Source organism: Procambarus clarkii, chromosome 13 (genome assembly GCF_040958095.1).
Source record: "Procambarus clarkii isolate CNS0578487 chromosome 13, FALCON_Pclarkii_2.0, whole genome shotgun sequence".
NCBI lineage: Eukaryota > Metazoa > Arthropoda > Malacostraca > Decapoda > Cambaridae > Procambarus > Procambarus clarkii.
In genome coordinates, this window is record NC_091162.1 from 12,430,861 (window position 1) to 12,457,389 (window position 26,529).

Sequence of the window (26,529 nt, forward strand, 5' to 3'; positions counted from 1 at the left end):
TAAAGCCTCATGTAGTACCCAAGGTTTGGAGAATTCCATGAAGATAGCTTGGTGAACCACCAAGGGAACCCATTAGAAAGAGGCATTTCATTACATTCAATACTGGATTTATCCCTTATAATCATATTGTTTGGAAAATTATTTAATACATTGCCAAATCTTGCTATAATTTGGGAGAATTATATAGTGTGGAACTTTTTCAAATGAAAAAACTTATCTATAAAACAAATGCTTCAAGAATAACACTTCTTTATATGATTAAAAAATATTTACAGTACAACCAGATGAGCCTTATGAACAATAATCCTGTGTACTAAATTAAGGGAAAATAAAATACAGTATATAAGCAGTTAAATACATTTAGTTAAAAAGTCGTGCACAACATACTTATCTGACGAACAAATAATAGCACCAAACACCCTCTGAGTGAGAGCTATGAGATTTCGTCGATTGTCTTCAACATCCTCCGTGGGATCAAGTCTTGCTGGATCAACCTCATATGAGTGAGCACAATCATCCATCAATGGCCGTACCAATGGCTCTAGAAGATTATGAAGATAAGAAGCTCCATAGATCTAAAATGCAAGAGCAAAATGTTTCCAGGGTGAGTGAATATATTAAGCTGATCCAAGTTTAATCAAATTTTGGTTTTTAAAATATAATATTTCATTAAATGCAGTACTGTACTGTAATTACTGAATCCACTGACTTGCATGTAAACACACACACATACATACTGTACATAAATTCACACACACAGTATTTTTATGTGATTTCATAGGTAGTACAGATAAACTTTATTGATATATAGAATCTCAATAGTAAAGTACAAACTTTGTACCTGGTAAATTATATAAACAATACTGTAGATACGACCAAAAAGTATAATGAAGAGTGCAATGAAATACCATTTTTTGTGCAGCTCTGTAGTAACTGCCAAGCCACAAATGCATCACCAAGATATCCACCACCCGATTGTTCAGAAAGATGGTGGTGAATAGACTAAGAATGCTCAAGCACAAAGATTTGTGGAACACTGAGTCAGCCACCTAGAAATCCAAAGGATCTATCATGCTGACAATTGACTAAAATTTGAAATGGAAGGAAAGAAGAAAATGAACTGGAAAATGAGAGACGAAGGAAATCCCACCAACTTCAATGTCGGTGAAAGAAATCTTCCAGTGGGATTGATCAGGAATCCAAACCAGGACCAGCTGAGAATAAGCCAGATTGGAAACTATAACTCGTGTCAAGTCAAAGGGCAGAACCTGAACCAGTAACAGAAACACCTGGTTCAAAAGCCTAGCCAGCCTCTGAACCTGAGATGAATAGACTATATGCTCATGCACATCCTGAAAATCATGGGGCAACTCCAGAAAAACCAAACTGGATGCGAGAAGCCATGCTGAATGAGATGCTGGGGTCAGGGACAGGCATGTCAGCCAAAAATCCCAAATAAACCCCATCTAGGTCCACACCCATGATGGAATTAACCAGGACATTTGCGAAATGACTAGGAACCGGAACCATATCAATTGAGAAAGAACCAAATCTCTGGCTTGCAGACAGGTAGACTGTCTGGAAGGCCAAAAAAGCCAGTCACGGAGGAACTTGCAGCAGCCTGAGTCAGGTTCAAAGTGAAAGGAACAACTCAAAAGTGGAAACCGAGACACCCCACACAAAAAACGAACGATTCCCTTAACCTAGGTGAATGACGAGTTATCAAGGAGGGCACCCAGAAATAGGGTTGTTAAGTGGTGTTTAAAATATCTATTTAGTGCATGGATTGTTGACAGCCTTTAGTCTTTTATCAGGTGTATTATTTAAAATGCAGCCAGCATGATGAACTGACTCAACAGAGTATTGTATCATGAATAATATATCAGTTACTATAAATAATTTGTCAAACTAACAAAAAATATTACTGGATTAAAGTTTAATTTCACCTTAAAACCCAACAAATTTAATAACACTACACATAAAACAATAAAAGTGACTATCATAAAAACGAACCTTGAAGCAGAAAGACATAATTTTGCTTCCGAGTGAGTTGCCTCTGAAAAGTGTTTGCATACAGTCATGAGACCTCGACCTCCTTGTAAAACATGTTCCACAGCAGCGGGGACAGCAGGTGCTTGGCATCAAACAGGGTAACAAACACACGGGCGAGCTCATCCTGTCAACATCAAGCATCATATTTTACATCTACCAAAGGCCACTTATTAATGAAATGAAATACATTTCAATCATCTGGAACTCCATATCATTAAATGAAATGAGCAATATAATGCAATAATTTCACAGAACTATTTTTACTATTATACACAGAATAATTAATTTTAATCTCACTATAAAAACTCATGCTGAATAAAGCACTCCAATACAAATGTAGGTAAATTCAAATTAATGGTTATTTAAATTTTATTAGAAAAACTATTAAACTTTGCCAATTCTTGGTTTTAATAGTAGAAGAAACATTATCTTTGTAGCTATATTTAATGCTTTAATCGAGAGAAATTAGCTAATTTTAAATCATTTTTCTGTGCTAAAACTAACAAATCGGGCACCTAAGACACTCATGCCCTACAGGATTCAGGTACAAGTATACTGCCTCCTCTGTGAGCTGGGAGAGCTGAAGGAATCATAATACAGGACAAACTGAGGAAACTCTTCCAAAAAAAAAAAAAAGCTGAAAGCAAAAACTCAACAATCATTGAGAAATATTTGATACCAGTGAATACCAAACTTTAAAAACTTTCCAAAATTCTAAACAGAAAAAACTCACCATTTCCTCTTCTCACTTCTTTGGGTTGCAACTTTCAGGCCATACCATTCAGTCTCAATTTAACTTCAAGAACATTCATCAAGTCAACTTATGTCATTCTCCGTGACCTCCAACGTCGCAGAATCCGGGTGCTGGTTTATCTAGATGATTGGTTAGCTTGGGGGGGGGGGGCCCAATCACAGTATGAGCATTTTTACTAAGGATTCAGCCCTTTAAGTAATGGCTTCCTGGTGATCTTTCTGAAGAAGCAGCTGGTTCCATCCCAGGTCTTCGACTTGGTTAGGATTGGTTTGGAATTTCAGTAATGCTTCTCTCTCTTCCCCTCACTCAGGTGGGTCTCATTCTGCTGGCTTCTCATCTTCATTTGGTACTGTCCAAGTGTTGAATTTCTTGCCCTAAGCTTGAGCATGGATAGCTAAAGGCAGGTCACTTGAAATTTGCATTCATCGTTTACCTGTCGAGTTAGGTCTGGCCGAATGCATTATTCTGCCTTCTGCATTGGATTGCCCTCTTACCACAGATCACTTAGTAAAAATACAATATTCCCTGAAATGGATTCTGTGTTGAAATTTCTGCAAAGTTTTCAGCCTTCAATTCCTTCGCGCCTTTTTTCACTGCCAATCGAGCTGTTCATGGATGCGTCTGACTTTGGTTGGAGCTATATTTTCAGCTATCATGCGAGTCATGGGAATACCTGGAGTATACCTTGAGTGGGTTCTGAGAGTTCTATTACTCCCCAAGTCTGGCCTTGGACGTTGTATGAGCCTACGTAAGAACTGTCTCGTATGGGAGGATAGGCCTTCTGCAGTTTCCTTAATTTCTGTTTTTATGTATTGGTTTAATAGCATTTTCTTACCTTTGTCTCTGATGGGGAACAATAATACATCTCCACTTGAATTGTCTTCCCATAATTGAACCCATCCTCCTGTTATATACAGTAGAACGTTTTGTGCCCATGTGGACCATCGTTGATAGATAGAAATAATGGACAATTAGATAGTAGAATTTGGTACTATTCACTTTAAAGTCCGGAAAAAATACTGTAAAGCTAAAAATCAAACTTTAATATTCCTAGGCCTAGTATAGCACATATATGTACAGTACTATATTAAGCCACAGATAATGTGTATTAGGCCTAGGAAGATTAGTATGGGTTAGGTTCAGTTTTATTTGCAACAAAAAATACAAAAACTTTTCCAGTTTCTCCAAATTCAATAATACCAATTTTTACTTTCTAATTTCCCTTTACGTCAATATATGTATGATGGTCGTCATCGTTACTATAAGCACTACCTCAACAGGAGGCTGGGCTGCTTAAGTCATTGTTTAAACAGTCATTACAACTCTGGAAAGCTCTTCTATATTCATCCTGATTCCAATTATCTGTCCTCACTCTCTCTCTCTCTCTATCTCATCATATATCATTTTATTAAATAACACTGTACCCAGTTCCTTCATATTCACACACAAATTTAATATTCTTTATTTTTGCATTATTAATTACACTCACCTCTATACAGTAAGCTGATTATACATTGCTAATGAACAGTACTGTATCTACTCTCTCATTAACACACAAGCATGTTTGATCCCTTACCATTTGTGGTGTGACAACAACTGACGCAAGAGCCATTGCAATTGGCAGCTCTCCCTTATCACCAATCATGGTCACTAGCTGCACAAGCTGCTCATAACGATCAGCAAGAACAGTCTCTGCTAATGTATCAAATTCTGTTCCTTGTTGCAAGATCTTTGTTAACACCTGTAACAAAAATACATAAGCTCAGTCAAGATATTGCTTTCATTGTCAAAAAAATTACATAATACAAATTTTTATAAGAGGTTAATAAAAAATTAATTTTTTTATAAGAGGTGTTCCATGAACAATTCCAACATATGAATCAAGGAGCACTTATAATTATCATACAAGTTCAACTTGAGTCCAATAAAGTGATATTACTATTATATTGTCTTTCTTCATTTAACTTAAATGAAGAAAATGATTAATCAATAATCACTCCTAACCAAATACAAAACAAAGCTGCATATCATACAATACAGCTCACCTCAATAAATGCAGCTCTAGTTTGTAAGTCTTTATGGTATCCCAGTCCTATGGAATGCATGAGGCCAGAGTCAATATTTGCTGACAGAAGATTTGACATAGCTTGAATGGTGGCATTGCGTAATGTAGACAGCTTCCCTGGTTGAACACGTTGGCGGCTTACATCTTTTTCCACCTGTTTAATTAAAAAAAAAAAGTTAAATTTCTATTAAAAAGAAAAATAGAACCTCCTAAGACTAAACAGATTATCACCAACAAAACTGTAAGTAATTTAATGAACAAATCCACAAGAGCCGTGACGAGGATTCGAACCTGCGTCCGGGAGCATCCCAGACACCCCAGATTTGTTCATTTGATGCATCACGTTAGTGTGATCTCTGTGTGTGATCTGTAAGTAATTTTTTTACTTTAGGGATTCCATCCTAGCAAAGCTAAATTGCTTACTCAAGAGTGAAATTTACCTTGCAGTTTCCTTGTGTTGGTTTCGAGGATCAACATCCCTGCGGCCCGGTCTATGATCAGGCCTCCTGGTTGGTCTGGTCAACCAGGATGTTAAACACAGTTGCTCACAGCCTAATATATGAATTTTCCAATAAACGCAGCATATCACCGAGGTTAATGTTCGTTTTATTATTATATTGTTTGTCTTAATTTTGGACTTTTAATAAACTTTGATCCTGTTTACTCCTAAGCACATTGACTTGAATGCCTTTCTTTTTTTATGTTGTGTCAATCAGCTGGATATAACTACAGTACAGTACCTTAATTTATGCAAAAATATAAATATATATAACCTATATATATAACTCAAGGTTATATATATAAATATAATTTATAAATATATATTACAAATATATATTTTAAATATATATTATAAATATACATTTGTAAATTTATAAATATATATAAATATATTAATAAAATATATTAATATTAATAAAATCTATAAAAAATAAATTCTATAAATATATTTATAAATATATAAATACAGGTTTATATAACTATATTAAAAAATATATAAATATAAATAAATACATACATATATGTTGTATACTGGGGCACATGTTACACTTGTAAATATGCTGCACAAACCTAGTCTCATTCATTCATTGATAAGTAGCAAAATTAACATTTTTGGTCATTCATAGTTTCCACATTTCTAAAATTGATATATGTTACTTACTTCTTGAGCCTCCATGCAGTCATTGAGGAGGTTCATGAAAAGGGTAAAGTATTTCAAAAAAAGTTGAGATTTTGCCTCCATTAGGTCACCACGGTCGCTCTCCTCTGGTTGAAGTGGAAGGCCTCGAAGAAGGGCAGCCACTGCCTCCATGCATGCTTGATCTAGATCTCTACAGCATCCCGTAATGTCATACTGCATATACATGCTGTAGGAGACAAAACACTTTCTTATTCTCTTCTTCACAATAATCTTAATCTATTATACACCACATTTTTTTTTTCCTCCCACATTTAACCTATTGTACGGAGCTAAAAGTAGGGCATTTCAAAGAACCTCCAACAGAGTCAGTTTCCCTGAATATATTGAAATCTTTTGTTACAAAACTTTCTTCTTTCTAGGCTAGTGTCTTTCTGGGCCCCACATACTAAACAGGAAAACAAAGTGTAGCTAAAGATAATAACAATAATGATGTTGGTGGCTGGTATGACCCCCCCCCCCTAGGCAGGTGATTTGGTTGTTCATATGCACCAATGATCAGTTGCCCTCTTTTCCTCTTTGTTCACTTCTTTCTTTTAAGAAGTAGCTTGTTTTGTTAAGCCTAAACTTTCTGTTCCATTTATTATAGTTAGTTTGTGATTCTGGATTTCAGTAGGTAAATGCACATCTCAAAGGTCTGGTACAATTCTTAAGGTATAGCCATAACAATGTGTAATGGGGCCTTCTCAAAAATGGATACAGTATATAATGCATGAAATCTTTATGGTTTTTAATTACTCACTTGGACACAGATGTCACATCAATGGTTCCTGGAGGAGCAATTTGGTGAGAATTGCCCATAACCCAGTCAGTGAGGTAGTCAACCATTTTGTTGCGGAATTTCATCTCTTGGCGAAAAGCGAGGTCATCTCTTCTTTGCATCATTACTTCCACGAGCTGGCAAAGTTTGGTCTTTATGTGTAATGTGTGGACAGTAATATCCAAGTGCCGCACATATCTAATGAAGAGAGGGAGTAAGATTATTCTAACCATCTCCTATGGATAACTTGAGAACTTAATTCTCAGAAATGTATTAATAAATTAAATTATAGGTACTACATTCCAAAGACCATTATCACAGATCCATTTCAGTTTATGCTTAAAATTCTGTTATACAAACACATAAGAGGAAAGTAATGCAGTGTATCTGTTCCTCTCAACAACAGAGAACCTATGTTTAAAACTCATTCGTGAACACCATCTATCACAAGATATGGTGTCTCATCTTGGAGACACCAAAAACTGGTATACCATAATAGTGCAGGGAGTGCAATAATTACAGGTTGCTCTAATACATACAGAGTACTATAACGAGTATAGGCAACATATTGAGTACAGAAAGAATAATAAAATATATATAAGAGACAGGGAGAGAGGGAGATGGAGAGAGAGGGAGACAGGGAGAGGGAAACAGAGAGACAGATCAAACAAATATTGTATAGGTAAAGACCACCAGTACAGCTTTGTTCCTATAGGATCAGACCCCCTTTGGTCCATGAGGAAAGAGAGTGCAAGGAGCTTTCTCAAAGATCTGGGTTCAAGGGTCATCAAAATAACAAATGACCATAGACTAGTGATCTTTCTTTGCCAGTGCATCACTGTGGTGATCCAGAGAGAAAATGCCTACTGCTTCCTCAGTTCCTGCCCAGCTTCGGAAGTGTTAAAAGAAATTTACAACCTTCAAGAAACAAACTTTCTTCTTAATGTTCAAATTTTTTAATTAATCTGTTTTGTAACTGTGTAATCTTATATAATAAAATATACAATAATAATAAAAAGGAATGGTAGAAGCAAATACTCATATGTATTTAGAGTCAAACAACAAGATTTTTCTCTGAATGTTCTTTATTTCCTTTAGTGAGGCTATGGATCCCACACTTAGGCATGCAGATATACTTACCTCACTATTGCCAACATCATAGGTTCAATAGATGTAACGCCCAGATGCTCAGAAGGATGATCTGTCTTGTTCTCTAATACATTCTTCATTATGAATATTATGTGCTCTATAAATTGCGTGTTAAGTTCGCTCACAATTACCTGTAACAATATATTTTTAATATAATATCAGGGTAAACTGGCAAGCAATTACAACTATATTGCACTTGGAAAGGATCAGGATAAGGATTTGGGATGGGACGGGGAAAGGAATGGTGCCCAACCACTTGGACGGTCGGGGATTGAATGTCGACCTGCATGAAGCGAGACCATCGCTCTACTGTCCAGCTCAAGTGGTTGGTCAAGATTAAATCTAATGGATGAAATATAAAACAAAATCTTATATAATAAAACACTGTTCAGGAACAAAATGACTTGGAAGCAAGTTTGCACATACTACCTTACTGGTCTGAAAGTTATAATATCAATACACAGGCTTATTATGAACAAATCCACAAGGGCTGTGACGAGAATTCGAACCTGCGTCCGGGAGCATCCCAGACACGTTCTTTATGTTCTTGTAAACCTTTAAAATTAATCTGTTTCACTTCATTCCGATAGCATAGTATACAGCTGACAGTAAAAAGAGGCATACATAAATATTACAGAAAATAAGATGTAAGTAAGGAGCAAACACATAATCTCACCTGTCCCTGTTGATCGAAGAACTTATCAACTATGACTTTAGTTTGGTCAAAGAGAATTGGATAAAGTAACGGGGACATCTCATGCCCCACCAACTCTTTTACATGTTTCTGAATTTGTGTTCCAAACCTTTCATTATTACAAACCAGAAGCTTGAGAAGATGGCCAACAAACCTGTGGATTACAGAAATAATTGAAACTTCCCATATTATATCAAAATTAGGTTGAGAAATATGTAAATTAAGAAAGTTTTAATATGTAATAATATTGGAAAAGATGATTCAATTAAAAATATTTTACTAAAGATTTAGAGAAATTAAATGATTCCACCTTAGTGGTAAAGCACCAAACATACTGTCACACCACATATTAAACAAACAACATTAATGATCTTTCTTAACTTCTGTGAAAACCAAAAGCAAAAGTGCTTTTGTGGTATCACCAAATACCATACATAAGGGACACACACGTGCTGTACAGTACTTTGAACTCAAAGTTTGGAAAATATCTTTCAGTTCAGAAATACGAGCATCAAACTAGTTTTCTCAATATTTCTCAACCAAATAAAAAAAAGCATTAAATGCAATGAAACACTTTCTTTCTGGTAGTCTCAGTGGCTCCTTGAAGCTATCTTACTAACATGGCTTCCACTACAGAGGTCCTCATGGCAAGGAGGGGTGCCCACAAATTTTTCCCAAGATGGCGTCTGTTTACTGGAGGCCTGAGGAATTGGATACGAGCCCCGTGTACCGGCGGGCATTTAAAATATTACCCAAATACAGGCCCTGGTTGTGATGTGCACAACCAGTCAAACAACGCTGGTTGCGACAAACAGTTGAAGGGTTAATGGACAAACATAACTTGCTTTCTCTTTGCACCTCAACATTAATTGCTCCTGCTACCAGACATGGTCTTAGCAGAACATTATCCAAGTTTCTATTAAAACAAAAATATTAGGAAGGAAAATCTTTCAGTAATGGAGCGGTACTGTGTAGAATCATGCGAGGGGAAGAACACATTGTTAGGCAGGTTGACAAGGTTGGGAGTGGTCTGCTTGGGGACCAGGGGCCAGATTTACGAAGCAGGTACGCAAGTACTGTACTTACAAACATGTTCATCTTTTGTCAATCTTTGATGGCTTTGGTTACATTTATTAAACAGTTTACAAGCATGAAAACTTCCCAGTAAACTGTTGTTACTGTTATAAACAGCCTCCTGGTGCTTTGGAGCTCATTAACTGTTTAATAATTGTAAACAAAGCCGCCAAAGATTGAGAAAAGATGTACAGGTTCGTAAATGCTTGCGTAACTGCTTCATGAATCTGTAAGGGAAAACAAAAATAAGCCTCTAACATCTCCCTGGGTATAGATACAAGGCCATAAAAAGGAAGACAGGGCAAACCAGGGACCTGCTCAGGTCAACCTTGGTTCAACCTGACCAAGATCGAACTCTCCAAAAAATTAAACTCAAGCCCATAAATACACACCAAAAATCTAAAGAACTGCCAGACCAAAGGTAAGCTTTGAAGCTGCCATCAAAACTCAGGAGAAACGCTGAAGCCTCTGAGGCCACTAGCACACTTCCCGTTGAAACCCAGTCGCATGAACTGAAGCTGAATGGTGCCCCAACTGATGAAGAACCAGACTAGAAGTGGCAGAGTGGTAACACATTCAATTCACCCCACGCTTTGCGAGCAATTTGGCCTAGGTTCATATCCAAGCCAAGGAGAATTGACTAAGTACCACTCCTTGACTGACCGCCTCTGGTCCCAGCTGGAACCAATTAGCGGGTTGAAACAGCGGGTTATATTTCAGGAAAACTAGTGGGTAATGCTCACTATGACCTAAGGGAAGGGAAAGCTCTCAGCCTGGTAACAGGAGTCAGAATTCATCTGTTCTTGTACCAACCTGTGTATAAAATGAAAAAATAGTGACAGTCCACTAAGTCACCCGAAGCTAATTACTGGAACTTACCAAGACCAGAGGCCAAGAGCCCCTGAAACAAGGGCACAACCAACATAATCATGATATCATATGGAAACTTCACATAAAAAGAAAAAAAAGGAAAATCATAAATTCTCCTTAAGAGGACTTCTTAATAATATTTGAAAGAGCAGTACAAGCATCTCAAATGTACTTACTGTGTAACAGGACAGTACTGCATATCCTGATTGGTACTGGGCAATACAGCAGGCTTTCTAACGTCAACAGTCAAGCTGGGGCTAACTCCCTGAGGTCGTGAAGGAGATTTACCCAGTAAACAAACTCCACCCAATGCACACAGAAACCCAGTCATGTTGGCCCACTCATTAACTTGATCCTGAATCTGTTACATTAGAGAAAACAAAAATTAGATCATTCCTAGGAATTCATACAATATAAGTAATAGTATATATACGGTATGAATATGTAGACTACATATGTACAATTATTTATATGTAGTTACAGGAAGGAAGGTATGCTTGTGGTGCAGTCATCTTCATATATTTTCAAATACAGACTTACAACTAGCAGCAATTTTAGCATACACAACTTTCTTCTGAAGGTTGTTCCATCACACCAACTATTCTGTTACTGAAGAAATATTTTATATACTTTCTACACTGGTGTTCTTTTATCTCAAACTTATATCTTCTCATTCTGTTTGGGGATTAGATAATAAAAAGTCTACTTGATTAACTTTATCAAACCATGCCATGTCCCTATGTTTACTTTAATCTTCAAGTAGGAAGCCTAAGGAAATCTAATCTCTCTTATGAGTCAACTCTCAGAGTTTCAAAATTCTTTGTAATTTAGCTATACTGTACTGTATAGCTATATTACAAAGAGTTCTAAATTACAAGAATTCATTTAAAATGTAAGCACCACCACTGCAGTATTTTTTTTATTCATACCATTCCTGCTTCAGAAGAACATGCACTACCCAGGGTGGGCCTAAAGAGTGGTGTATAATCAAGAGCACCAGACAGAATGTAGTAGTTACCTGGTCGATACCCTAAGGTGGCCTGGGGCTGACAACTAAAAGTTGCTGGCATGTATATGGCTTGGTTGCCAATCTTGTCAATGCAGTTACCGTACTTTTGTTGCTTCCTACCTTTCTGTTGGTTTTTTCCTTTAGATTACTGTGGAGGTTTAGTACGCCTCATATTACCTTTGCCTCTACTGAGGTATGAACTTGTAAATTTTAGAACCTGGTGATGTAACCGTTCTAAAAACTTCTTCTAACAGTTCAACCATTCAGTATCAGGAACGGTTGAAGGCCACTGGGCTAATACTGCCACCCAGGCATGACAGGGTGAATCTCATCGAAACCTTTAAAATACTTGAACCATTTGGAGGATATTGATCTGGTCAATTTCTTCAAAAGGTCAGATGTAGCATGAACGAGGAGCAATGGGTTCAAGCTCAACAAACCACAATGTAGGACATAAAACAGGAGATGCTTTTCACCCATAGGGTTGTAAACCCGTGGAACTGCCTACCCGCTGAAGCCGTAAATCCCAAAACTCTGCTGGAAAAGATTATCAGGGCAAATGGGGGGGCCTATGACAAACTGCTAGCTTCTTGTCCTCATTGAGGCCATTAGTATTAGTGACCCTAATATTAATGGCCACTAGTCAGTGGTCACTGCTAGTATTAGTGGCCCTCAGGTAGATTCAGGTAACCTAAGTTTGGAGCTTACCTGGTGGGTAGCGCCTGAGAGCTTCTATGAGGGCCCTCCCAAAAAGAAACAGTAGGACTAGTGGGGAAAGTTAATGGAGTTGTTACAATATTCCATGCTTTTAGTATTAGATTACTATAGTATTTATAATATTCAATGCCACAAAACTGAATACAAATTAATTTAATACCTGTGACTTACCTCCATTTCATGTTCAGTGCTTTGATGTGATGGTCTTCTCTTACAAACAGAACGAGGAAAGCTATCAGAAATTTGCCCTTCTTCTAGTTTGGCTTTTGGATATGATACTAGCATCTTTGTGGAATTTTCCCAGTTGATAAATGTATCTTCCCATGCCTGTGCACCAAAACCATAATATAATTTACAATAAAATCATTATTTCCATTATGATGAGATGGTATATAGTACAGTCAGCAGGAAAATGTTACAAGATATTTTACCTGTTACAATACAAATGGTGACTATAGTAGATTCATATAGTTTTAAACTCTGTGCATCCCGCCTCTACCAAGCCCTTTCATTAACTTTTCTCATTCCATCTTGAACAACAAATGAATAGCGTAAGAAGACAAGTGTTCTAAATTCCAGGAAAACTGCTTAAAGCATTTATGATGCATTAAGAATCCTCAAGAAATAAAACAAAATCCTTGTTTTTGTTTTATTTCTTATTAAACTTATATATGCCCTTATCTCAGTCTCCAACCAGGCCTCCTGGTTGTTGGTCTGGTCAACCAGGCTATCAGGCACAGCTGCTTGCAGTCAGGTGTATGAATCAGCCCAGTTAATCAGGTATTCTTTGGAGAGGGATTTATCAAATTATCTCTTGAACACCGAGAGGTCAGCCAGTTATGCCTCTTATGTTAACAGTGAGTGTGAACACTTTTGGGCCCTTGATATTGATAGAATTGTCTCTCAGCATACGTACTCCACCTATGTTTTTCAACAGAGCTATTTTGCACTTCCTACCATGTCTCCTGGTTTCGTGTGAAGTTATTTCCGTGTTCAGATTTGGAACCAGTTCCTCTTAATACTTCCTATATGCCTGCCCTCTAGAGAAGACAGGTTTAAAAAATTTAATCAGTCCCAACAATTGAAATGTTTTGAGTGGATTTTGGCAGTAAAAGACCTTTGCACATTCTGTAGGTCAGGAATTTCTCCAGCTTTGGATTTCTCCAGTTGTTTAGTGTGCAACAACATTCCACTTTAGAGAGCACCAGTGACTTAAAAAAATCGTTGGTATGGCATCTGTTGTTTGAAAGGTTCTCTTTATCCAACCTGTCATTTTCCTTGCAGTTGTAACCAGTACTTTATTGTGTTCTTTAAAAGTAAGGTCTTCTGACATAATTACTCCCAAATCTTGTATATTATATTTCATTCCAAAGTGTGATTTAACTGCATCTTGTATGTGGTTTCCATTTTGATATTTTCATTTTTTCCGTAGCACAGGAGCTGGAATTTATCTTCATTAAACATCATATTATTTTATGTGGCCCACTGAAAAATCTGATTTATACCAATTTCGAAATTTGCAAACCAATGAGCCCAATCTGATGTCTGATCTCATTGGGCTCGGCAAACCATCTAGGTATTTGTCTTATGCTCCTTCTTGGTAGTTCCCGAGACTCGCCACACTTGGGCGTATGGACTGCCGCTGCTGTTCCTCTATTGTCCTCTCCTACAGGTAAGGTAGTCTCCAGCTCTTTCAAGTTTGCTCTTACCTTTTCTACAATAAAGCCATCCTCATCTACTGAGGTGTCATCTGAGGCAAGCAGCAGGAAAGCTACTGAGAGGACCTTATCAGAAATCCAGCATTAATTGTAGTGAAATTCCCTTATCTGGTAGGACACAAGTAGCTCCTTGCCCCAATATTACCTTTCTAGCTTATTCTATTTAAATTTGTTACTTTGGACCATTATCGAGTCACATATGACTTGATAATGGTCCAGGACGGACCAAAACGTCGTAGTTTCTTTATCTTCTGGTGTATGGTTTGGTCATCTTAAATTTGTTAGGTTCCATTTTCCCAAGAAGTTGTTAATTTTATTTTTGCTTATTCTTTTCTAGTTAGTTTCTCAATTTGGGATATACAGTATCTCTGATCTGAGTTACACCCCCTCCAATCTCTCCCACCTCTAACCTCATCAAGAAACATTTATTTTGACCCTTAGATAGAAAGATTATTTTTTTTATGTAAAATGGCTTAATTGATACATGTATCAACATTTAATGCAAATAAAAAACTGAACTGAAGTTGATGCAAAATACCTAGCCATCCATAAATATTCACTGCACAGTGCACTTTTAACACTCACTGTCATTGGATATCGAGAGGCTGAAAAGTGCCAACATTTTCAAGTCCAGAAGAGTATAAACTTAATTTAACATTTGTTTTAAAGACCATAATTTTTATATCATTTATAACAAAAAAATTCATACAAAAGGAAACTGACCTGAAGGCAACCTGGTGTCCATTTCTCAATCTTTCGTAACAGAGCCATGATACGTTTCTGCAGGGCAGCTCTACCTGTTCGTTGGAGATAAATGGTGACATGTTCAGCAAAACAATTAAAAAATAAAAACATGATTTTGCTTCTGTTTATGCAAGAAAATATCTTCTAATAGCATTACACATTATTTTATCCAATACAAATGCCGTACATATTAGACTAATCTATTATTCATAAGTCGTCTATGTGAAGTCTAATGCCCTTGATGGCTGTGGCACAAAAAGCCTAATAAATGACCACAGAAAGGTATCTCCATCTCCATATCTCTCTCCATCTCTCTCTCTCTCTCCATCTCTCTCTCTCTCTCTCCATCTCTCTCTCTCTCTCTCCATCTCTCTCTCTCTCTCCATCTCTCTCTCTCTCTCTCTCCATCTCTCTCTCTCTCTCTCCATCTCTCTCTCTCTCTCTCCATCTCTCTCTCTCTCTCCATCTCTCTCTCTCTCTCTCTCTCTCCATCTCTCTCTCTCTCTCTCTCTCTCTCTCTCTCTCTCCATCTCTCTCTCTCTCTCTCTCTCTCCATCTCTCTCTCTCTCTCTCCATCTCTCTCTCTCTCTCTCTCTCTCTCTCTCCATCTCTCTCTCTCTCTCCATCTCTCTCTCCATCTCTCTCTCTCTCCATCTCTCTCTCTCTCTCCATCTCTCTCTCTCTCCATCTCTCTCTCTCCATCTCTCTCTCTCTCTCTCTCTCCATCTCTCTCTCTCTCTCTCCATCTCTCTCTCTCTCTCCATCTCTCTCTCTCTCTCCATCTCTCTCTCTCTCCATCTCTCTCTTTCTCCATCTCTCTCTTTCTCCATCTCTCTCTTTCTCCATCTCTCTCTTTCTCCATCTCTCTCTTTCTCCATCTCTCTCTCTTATTTTGCTCTGACATGTGAAATATAAATAACTGACATAAATGGTCAAAAATGGCAAATTATGCCAAATAAAAATGCCAAAATCAGCAAAACCTCAAATTTTTAGTAGATATTTCATCCAACAAATGAGACATTAATTTAAAGCTAAAAGAGCTGTAATCATCATACAGTACAGTATGTTGATCCCTGGGATCATGTGGTTATTGTCATTTGCCACCTTCAGTTATGATCATCCAGGTTATGTTCAAATGATGCAAATATGGTTATAATACATCAGTACGATGGTAACATAGTTAACTTAGACCCATGAAAATATTCTGCCGTCATTCTGCAATTGTTTGCTATGCAATAAGGAAGTCATGTACTAATGGCCTGCGATTATTATCCAATCACAATTTGGTCATTCCTGCCAGTCTATTCTTGGACGACACTCCCAGACAGAAAAGACAAGATTCCAACACTTTAAGATAAGAAACTGTCTGGCAAAAAGACTAACCCACAAAACTGAATTAACTAAAACAACACTCAAGACATATCCAAAGTCCTCAATGCCTAATCTAACTAGAGGAATAGGGCCCAGAGACCAACCCATTAAATCAGAACCAGAAACCTGATGATGATGATAAGAGAACCACCGATTACATATACCTGGAGATAAAAATATGAGCATTGAACGTAATGAAATGCCTCCTCCTGGGTGGGCAAAGGTGGCTCCCTGTAGCTAGCCAATCATCTCTGGAAGTCCTTAATAAACTACCAGAGAACAAGAAGAACCTGCCCCCACCCCCTCACAGAGTTGCAGGGATCTTAAGATGACCCTCACAGAAAATACAAACCTCTGAAAGGTAGCGAGGCAAAACAGAACTGCAAGATTCGGAAAGAGTAAAGAAATGAAGCAGCAAGTGACAACAAACACTCCATGCAGTCCCACCCTCTAGTTACAGCTGGCCACCACTAGGTGGCAGAACTACCATCAACTGCCAGCTCCCACGTCAACACTCCTCAGTCCAGGGTCTAAGACAGCACATCGATGCATCTGGTAAGGAGGGAAGAAACCAGAGAGCCAATAAAGCCCTACATATTATGTGAATAGGTACTAAAACCTTTAACAAGGAAAGATATATAGGAGTAAAAATGGAATGGAAGTGAATGGAAGATCTAGAAGTGTTTCTGGACACTCCTAGATCACAAGAGGACCACAAAGGACAGTGTGTGAGAGCAGCCTATGTATGCTATGCTATGCTAGTAAATTTCAGAACCACATTTAAATATATGAATAAAGAAATATTAAAACAACTGTTCAGGACAATTGTTAGACCAAAACCAAAATATACAGCAGTGGTGTAGTGTCCATATTTCAACACAAGAAAAAAAAAAACTAAAAATGGGTGCAAAAAAATGCTATTAAATAGTTTTTGGAACTATGAGGAGAAACTTGAGGCAGTAAACATGCCAAGGCTGGAAGATAGACGGACAAGAGGCAATATGATTACTACGTACAAAATAATAACTGAAATTTTCCAAAATAGAAGTACTTGTTTTTGAAATCTGCAACTTTTAAGAACACGAAATCATAAATTCAAGCTAAGGAAACAAAGAAAAAATATGTGAAAGTTCCCTTCTGTAAACAGTTGTAAATGGTTGGAACAATCTAAGCGGTTGATGCCAAAATTATCAGTAGTTTCAAAGCATCACATGACATATTACTGGGAAGACAAGACGCCACGAGCATAGCTCTCATCCTGTAACTACACTTAGGATATTACACACATGTACATACATATAAATGCATACATAATAATTATATTCTTACCCTGATGGTGTTGTTGACTAAAAATTCTGGATTCCAAAGATGCTGCATTAAAGGAACAAAGCAAGAATTCACTGTGAAGTCTTAATAAAAACACAGTACTGTATAACATTTCAAACGCTTCAAAATTCAAATATTTTCATATTCACGTTCAAGTATATTTGCAATGGTCAAAGTAATTTTATAAGCTAATTGGTATAAAAAAATGCTAGTTTAATAATTCCAAAATCAACAAATGCTAACAAATTCCAAAATATGAAAAAAACTTACCAAGCATTGTTTTCTTATTTAGCAATTATTTTACTGCTGTAGTAACTAGACATTTTTTTAATGACCCCTCCTATTGAGGAGGGTTTCCTCATTCCCTTATGAAACGTATAGCTTACAATGCAATCAATATTTTAAATATTCTTAAAAATACAAATTTAATCAATTGAAACAAACAATATTATGAAATATTCATAAATTTGCAAACATTTGCCACTTTTACCCTGAAAAGATATTGTGTAATATCGACAGTACAGTAAGTTTGGGTAAGTTGCCTGCAGTCTGCAGTTTCACCACTGCTTTCAGGCCAACCCAGGGGCCATGTTTCTTAGACTTCTGGACTCTGCAAGGGTCTTGTGTGCCTGTAGCATGATTGTATGTGCTTCCACTTACATTCAGTACCTTCTGCAATGCATACACACTCAGCACTAGTCCATATGCAGGAATGCCCGAGTTCTTCCAGCATGCCTGGTTTCGATGTGTCTGGGCATATTGTGTGGCGATAATGAAGTGCAATAGTGCACTATTCAAAATAATAGCCCACTATTTTGAAAACATGGGGAAATGTGGACTGTATATTTTCATCCTAACCAGGGATCCTCTTCAGCAGTGAGCGAGAATAATGGCTGTCGCTGCTTTTATGGTGTGAAATCAGGTGTCCGAGGGAGAGGTGTAAGCACTGGGCAATAACCTTGTTATATAATCGCTCACCAGATCTGGTAACCTTACCAGCTCTTGGGTGCCTTTTCAGCACTCCAGATGACTCTTTGTGTTATGTGAGTCTGAAAGTACTTTACTGAATTCTCATGCTAGCAACCTTTTACCACAATTTGGACTATGCAATGTGTGTGTCCCCACAAAGCATTATAAATTATCAGCTTTTAAATTATGGTCTGGTATTAATTTAGCAAATGTATTGAAAAGGGATATTATGTCAAATTTCTTCCTCAGGAATTTCTTGGAGTTCATGGCTATTGCATCCTCCTCCCTGCTTCTCACGCTACAGTATTCACAAATGGGCAAGACGAAAGCTGGGACTTCTCATACTGTCACCATGCCTATCAGAGTTAATGGTACCTCACACCTGAAGTTGGGGCATATCCCAATTTGATTTGGTAGTTATTTAATCGACAAACATTTTTTGGGAGCAACATCGAGAGTTTTGTAACTTCCTTTTGTTATTTTTATGCAGTTTCACTCAATTAGTACTGTAGTTTAATCTTTGATCTCCAACTGATCCCTGCCACTGAGGTGTGTTAGTTTGAAATGGTGCTTGCTCCTAGTGGAAGGGGATAGTTATAGGAGCCTAGCATATTAAGACTGGCCTTAAAGTGCTGGTGCATTAACCCTTTGACGTTTTTGTGATGCCTACAGTCTTCATTTGCTCAAAATGCCATAATGTTCCGATGACGACTGTAGTCGTCATTTTCAAAGTCATGTCAGCTAACTTTAACTCCCTTTTTTATTTTAATTTGCTTTTATTGCTTTTTTAATACCATCATAAAGTATAAATCTTTAGCTTAAAAACAATACCAAATTGAACACTTTACCATGCATAGTAACTTCGCAATATGCGTTGGAAGCAAAATATCAGTAAGCGATTTGAATTTGGCCCGAGATGTTGATAGCACCCAAAATTGGTATGGGGCAAAAATGTGAAAGGGTTAAGCAGAGGGAAGCCACTGAGTGGGGCCCGCCCAGAAAAAAAGAATAACCACATTATATCATTGCAATCTCATAACTGCTCTATCAGGAACATTAACACACCATGTCTAAGTCAAGCTAAAATGTTCGGAAAGTGGATTAGCAATATTTTTTTTATAAAAACACATACATCCAGAGAAAATATAAAGACACAATTGTAAAGAAATAATCCTAACCTGTTGTGAGAATAGTAGAAGCAGCTGCAAGTTCCTGGTATACATGGTAGTTTGGAAGAAGGTAGGTAACCGTTGCCGTCACCTCATCCCACACGCAACGGATGTCGGCTTCTTCACACAACAAGGCAAAGCATGACATAGCCACCAACACTGCATCCATGTCAATGCTCCACAGGTACATTAAAAATACAACCTGTTGTTAACAATAAATGCCATTAAATTTCACAACATATAGTTATATCTCATGTGATTACTAAATTATGAGCACCCTCCAGTGACACTATTCTAGTTTCAGATGAAACTACAGTATTTTGAAATGTTTTGAAATAGGATCTGTTTTGAAATGTTTTGAAATGGAAACTGTTTTGAAATGGGATCACTATAATAGTTATAAAAAGGCAATCCACCGTTTACTGGAATATATTGTCACAAAATCCACATGTGTAGTAATAGTTCTCAATTAACAGATTTGATTAATAGGGACATACACATTCAGAATGATTTATAAACTTCAGCCAATTTTAATCTTGAGTACACAACTCTATGATATTTATCACTGAATGTACTGCATATTAGAATTATGTATCATACCTCAAGTTTGATATGAGCTTGTTTGCAGATAGCTATGTGAGCACCAATATTACAGTTAGCATAGTCTTTATGACGAAGGAGAAATGCATTGCGGCACACCAGGATATCTCGCAGCCACTTGAGAATTTCAGTATAGTTGACAATTTGATGTTGTATAAGCTTTTGTGATATAGAAAACAGCACCTGCGAACTGAAGAGAAAATGTACTGAATATATAAATAGTCCATAATTATTTACATATTTAAAGTACTGTAAATATAGTTATCAAAAGCAAACTTATGATGTAAAAGAAATTCAAATGCACTTTTATTTCACTAGACAAAGGTTATGGGAAGCAACACTGGCAGTATTTTGACACAATATCGTACCAATTACATTCAAAATTTTGCTACACTGGTATCTGGTGCACAAAATGAAACTAGAATAGCAAAGATTCTTACCTGACATCCCAAAAGGTATTTATTGGTGCTTCTGGGTTCCACATTTCAATTTTTTCTGGTTGGTGAAGGACAAGCAACGCCTCCATAGCTTCAGCAGCTACATCTGGCATCGATGGGTTATGAACCAATGACACCAACCCATTGATCAGCTCCAAGGTAGAACTCTGGATCTCATGGCCTGCTTTGCCCTGGTTCTGTTTATGAAGTAATTTTCAATATGAGGCTGATTAAAAAACTAGCACTGAATGTACAGTATATATAAGGCTCTTTCCTAGGGACCTCAGTGGCTCCTTGTTGCTAGCCGCTTTGGTCAGCTCCATGCCTAATGAATCACATCAATCCCTTGCACGTCAATAAAAGTCTACTGGAGACTAGAAGCAAAAACCTGTCCCTCTCAAAGGTGCAGCGAGCAGGGGATCAGTGATCACCCTCACCAAGGAACAACCACCAGAGAAGTAGACCGCATGTAATAGACAACAGCAAGGCAAATGTAAAAAGTCAGGAAACAATCCACCCAGAAGGTATCACCCACCAAACAGACATCCATTCAGTAAACAGCCTCAGTCAATAGCTGAAAAAAGCAAGCCAGTGCACCCGGAAAAGTATGGGAGGGTCCACAGAGCCACAGCGGTCCTCATAAAAAGAGGTATTTCATTACATTCAATGTTGGTCTTCTGGAGGGGCCACTCAGTAGCTTCCTGTTGCTAAGTCACCAAAGGAAAAACAAATTAAAAGACGAACGCGCCAGACACAGATCAGAAGAGAAACCCATATCCAGGTAACCCGGCCTTCAGCTATACAAGCACAGCAGGGTCCCGGCACATTAACTAAGTAATAAGTCATCAAAGCCCGAGCCTGGATCAGCCCAAGAAATTCAAAAAGCCAGAAACTTACAATCATGGTCAAAATGGAAGACCACAACTAGACCAGATAGCCTTATGGAGAACCTGGGATAAATGGGCCTTAAAGCAAGTAACCAAGGACATCAGGTCAACAAACACATCACCCAAAACAGCCTGGGTGGTACACAGATAACAACGGACAGCCACAATTGCACATAACAAATGATGCCCCTTGACCAAAAGAACCAAAGATCAATAACCAACAATAACTTTTCCGCAGACCCCCTGCGGAAAAGTCAATCATCTTGCGAAACAATGTTGAATTGGTACAAGGAACCCTATTTACAGTGTACAATGACAGCCTATATAAATTGAAAGGAGGTAGAACAATGGTATATCAGTGGAAACTGATTGCACAAACGAGTTGTAGAGAAGTAAGGAAATTCTGAAACAGGTATGGGTGGTCAGCAAGTGGAATGCACTGAAGGAAGTTGTTGAAGGCATTTCAATCCACAATTTTAAGAATAAAATACTATGGAGACTTAATCAAGAAAAGTAATTAGCATGCCAGGAATAATTAGCTTGGAGGCAGGGCATAAAGACCAGGATCTCACTCCCCTATATTCACAAATAGGTAAGTACAGTAGGGAACAAAGAAACCAGGGATAAATAAACTATTTGATTTTCAAGCACAAGCTGACATTATAATACAAGTGAGCCAAAGATCCCAAGCAGACCAACAGTTTCAAAAGATAAAACCAGTAACAACTGTAACAGCCCCCCATCCCTCCCCCCCTGCTCAATTTCTATCACATTCTAGTAAGAAAACGTGTGGGGAATGAAATGTGGAAATTGTATTGTGATGTTGGAACTGGTAATGCTGCTATATGGTCGCAAGCAGTGAAGGTGGCTCAGTGGCTTGAATCATCTTGGAGTTTTTATGAACCTACCTACTTGTGGTAATTCCAGGCTGGACTGAATATTCACCAGTGCTTCTCTAGTACCAGTAGTACCTTGCAGATATGTATGAAATATTCCCTGTAGTGCTGGTGCAGATGGTGAACCTTCCCTGACTTTCATGCTCCTGTATTTTGTACCTAGAAGGATTTTACCTCAGAGAGAAATCCAGTGTGATAACTCAGAAAATGGACTAACAGGGTTAATTAAAATTGGAGGTCAAGCAGAAGCAGACCCCTGTGCTGCTACAATGAATGTAGCCAAAAAAGAAGTCAGTAGGAGGAGGAACACCCAGTATATTTCATACACAGAATTATTCTTTGAGACAAGTAAATTCAGTGCTGCTACTTTACTGAGAAAATAGTAAACAGTGCTGTAATGTTAAAAATAATTTACATAAATGTACCTCAGCATGGAACAGTGAATAGTATTGTAGAGAGGATTCATACAAATTATTCTACCTTGGTCTACTTCCTCAACATTGGGATGTAAGTGTACAAGACTGTTAGATACATAATAATAACTTACAGATAATAGATAATAGTTAGATAATAACTTACATTAAGCATAAGCATTGGATCAGCATGTATAAGACGAACCATCCATAATAAGAGGTTCTTGTATGATGGCGCCTCCTCTGACGACTTTTCCTTAAATTTTAACGTGACAACTTTCTCCTTTAACGTGAAGGTCTGGTAAAACACAGTGAGTTACATTATAAGTATGTATGATAAAAATCAAGAAATTAAATTACATTGCAAATAAATATTAATTTAAATAATGCAAAAAGTGACCAACAAAAAAATGCCAACTTCAGTTATGTGCAATCACCTTCAAATTTCTTTAGCAATAAAACTGAAGAATTTTAAATATTTGTCTGACTTTTTAATTAAACTGAAAGTCAATTTGAGTGAAATTTTAGAAATCTTAAAAATAGAAAAAATAGAAATATTCACTTCTTGATGGTCATATTTTCTTAGAAGATGACTATTTCTGACTTCAATTAAGTGTATTTCTACTCGAGAGAAAGTACTTTAATCCAAGCCCGTTCATAAATGATCATTGCCAATTAGTTTAATAAACATTGATTACAGTAGGGTATATGATAGCAAATGCATTAATGTAGCATTAATCATTTCAAATATTCATCACATAAAACTCAATACAATAATTTAAATTATAACATTCAGAAGAACAAAAATGGTCTTAAATAATTATGAAAAGGAATTAAGGATAAAATGAACAGACATCAAGAAAAATAAGTAAGTTGCCAAAATACCACCCAAAAAGTAATGTGCATAAGTATGTGAAACTGGCCGAACTAACTAACCCAAACCTAATTTACTTGAGTGCGAGCCTACAATGCAGCGCAACCCGTCCTTGACTCATGTCCATTACATCCAGAGGTCAACCCCACAGACGCATCCATAAATTTTTACATGCTGTTCATTCAAAACGGGAATTTTCTCAAATATAAATTAATATTCTAATATATTAGCATATTGTGCATATATAAGTATAGGTTAGGTGTTTAGGTTCTGTTGGTGATTATTTGTATTTGTAGTACGTGGGTGAAGCATTTATAGCGTTGTGATTCGAACAAAATTCGTCGGTGAAGCACTTGTTCCGGAAGTGTTCGAACAAAATCAGTCGAGTCGTGTGTAAACTGTTTTTCATTCATAAACAGGGGGTTTGGCGGGTGCATGGAATCACTTTTGGGTCTTTGTTTGGAGGACGGGCTGTGCAGAGACATGAAATGAACTCAAACAATGATTCATATACTGTAGTGCAAATCTTCAAAATCTAAAGCTAAAATTAAACCACTGGTTTATGTATGAATACATAAATGAAAAAGTTTATATATCCCACACACCTGAATCATCCTTAATGGGGTGTGAGAGATACATCCCTGAGTCACTTTATTAAGGGTTTCGGTGAACATGGATCTCAGCTCACTAGACTTATTGTATACAATATCAATCTGAGGCCACCAGTGAAGTCGCGTTTGCGTTATTATTCTGCAAAGGAAACAGTAGGAAGTATTATAAGATATATCATATCTAATCTATTAAAAGGTACGTACCGTACGTAATAAACGTTTGCTTAGTAACATGAGTACGTATGTATACAAAACAAGAAATTCTTGGATTAAGACCACTGAACCAGGTTAACTCTTGAGCATGTTTTCAGATTTATATAATAATAATTCATTGTGTCATGGGACAGGAAGCCAGAGTGTATTCATACATGTTTTGGCTTTTTATTGAGGGTCCTTCCCCCCACGCAGGGCCTAATACAATTCTGGTTGGTATGCTCAGCACCAGTGAAACAATCCTAGTTGCGATGCACACCACCAGTCAAACAACTCTGGTTGCAATGTGCACTACCAGTGGAAACAATCCAAGTTGCGATATGTAGTTGAAAGGGTAAATATTTCTTACCCTTTCCACACACTTATATTCCTTATTACAAGAGCAGGCATGCAGAGAAATATGTAAAATACAAAAATAACACATTTATTTATACAAATCTCACCTGTACAGAGAACTGACCAAGACGAAGTGATATGATGAGGGGGAGCTAGGATTAAGACAAACTTTAAGAGCCTCGTTGTTGTGTGGAAGGATCCGGAAGAGCGATACAAAGCAATCTATCATAAGATCCACATCCTGACATATGTAATTTTGGCCTCTAGAAAACGGCTTCACAACATTGAAGAGCAGATTCTAAGGAACAAACAGGATGGTACTTTAAAAATAATGCAGAGAATATAAACATGTATAACATCCTACAGTTATGCAATTACTGTATCTAATAAAGATTCAATATTAAGGAAAACTTAAGTGGATGATAATTAACATCAAGAAAACTTTAGGTAATTAACAGTCGCACATTAGGACCAAACAAAACATTAATAAACTATTCAGGAAACATTGGAAAATCAAGATGCTTACGCTGAAATTGTAACATACTGCAAAATTACTTTGTATCAAGTTTTGCAGACTGCACACTAGTTTCATGGAGAAAATGTAACCTTGTATCCAAATTTAACACAGAACATCCAAGTATAAAAATTTACCGAGTAGAAGGGTCTACTGTAATGTGCAATAATTATCCTGATTAGCTAATCTCTATCAATGTCTGGATAAAAAAAAAACCAAATAATTACCAATGAATTAAATAATGTGACATCATTGGAGCTGGGTCAGGCTTATTGTGAGGAAACTTTAGCTGTCACTTCACACTAAAATTATTTAACCTGCAACACTTCTCAGGTGTTCCTCATTGATTATTGCATTAATTAACACTTCACTCTCAAACTCTTTTACTTTATTGAAAAAAAGATATATATATATATACGTAACATTTACATGTTATTTACAAATCCTGTCATAATAAACGTTCTATTTCTCCTATATTATCTTTATAATGAGAGAGCACAGAGATGTGTTTTTAACAAGAAAATTATGAAAACATTACCTAGCAGACAAAATTTTGGGATTGGCTATTCATCATGACAAAATCACTTCACTTATTATGTATTATGATGCAAATTTGCTGTTATTTATTGTTCTCTGCATTTTGAAAACCATGTCTTTATGATATAAATATTGTGGATGTATTAATACAACTTGGTGAGAGAGCAATGGTTCATGATCCATGGTGGCAGGCTTGCAGCAAACAACTCGCCTATTAACTTAGTATTGCTGGGAATCACATATACATGTGACAACATATATACATGTTCTGGACCAAGAATGTACTGACACTCAGTTTTAGTGATAAGATCTTAAAGTCTTAGTCATTTATAACATTTTCCTTCTCTATAATGATTGCTTGCATTAATGAACATCGCACTTCTTCTGTATTTCATTTATTTCTGGTGAATTAACTTGAACAAGCTTTTATGGTCAGGTTAGATATGAATATTTTAGTAATATTCTGACATATGGTACCAAGACTTCACAGTTAATGTGAATGGCCTTCCATTATTTGGACATCCATCAGGTTATTGTGGGTGGAGAACCGGTTATTTCAGTTTCAGGATAAC

General features: G+C 37.0%; 1 protein-coding gene across 1 annotated transcript in view; it reads right to left on the bottom strand.

Moving 5' to 3' along the window:
• The window catches only part of Nf1 (neurofibromin 1), a 139,288-nt gene that overhangs the window by 99,383 nt on the left and 13,376 nt on the right, over positions 1-26,529 (bottom strand). Inside the window, 19 exon segments of the mRNA XM_045740650.2 lie at positions 388-575; positions 2,014-2,079; positions 2,081-2,176; positions 4,383-4,547; positions 4,852-5,025; positions 6,034-6,238; positions 6,812-7,027; positions 7,970-8,109; positions 8,655-8,826; positions 10,793-10,977; positions 12,514-12,669; positions 14,784-14,857; positions 17,505-17,546; positions 19,649-19,841; positions 20,240-20,429; positions 20,680-20,873; positions 23,039-23,170; positions 24,352-24,496; positions 25,014-25,204. Coding sequence (XP_045596606.2) covers positions 388-575; positions 2,014-2,079; positions 2,081-2,176; positions 4,383-4,547; positions 4,852-5,025; positions 6,034-6,238; positions 6,812-7,027; positions 7,970-8,109; positions 8,655-8,826; positions 10,793-10,977; positions 12,514-12,669; positions 14,784-14,857; positions 17,505-17,546; positions 19,649-19,841; positions 20,240-20,429; positions 20,680-20,873; positions 23,039-23,170; positions 24,352-24,496; positions 25,014-25,204 — 2,924 coding nt within the window.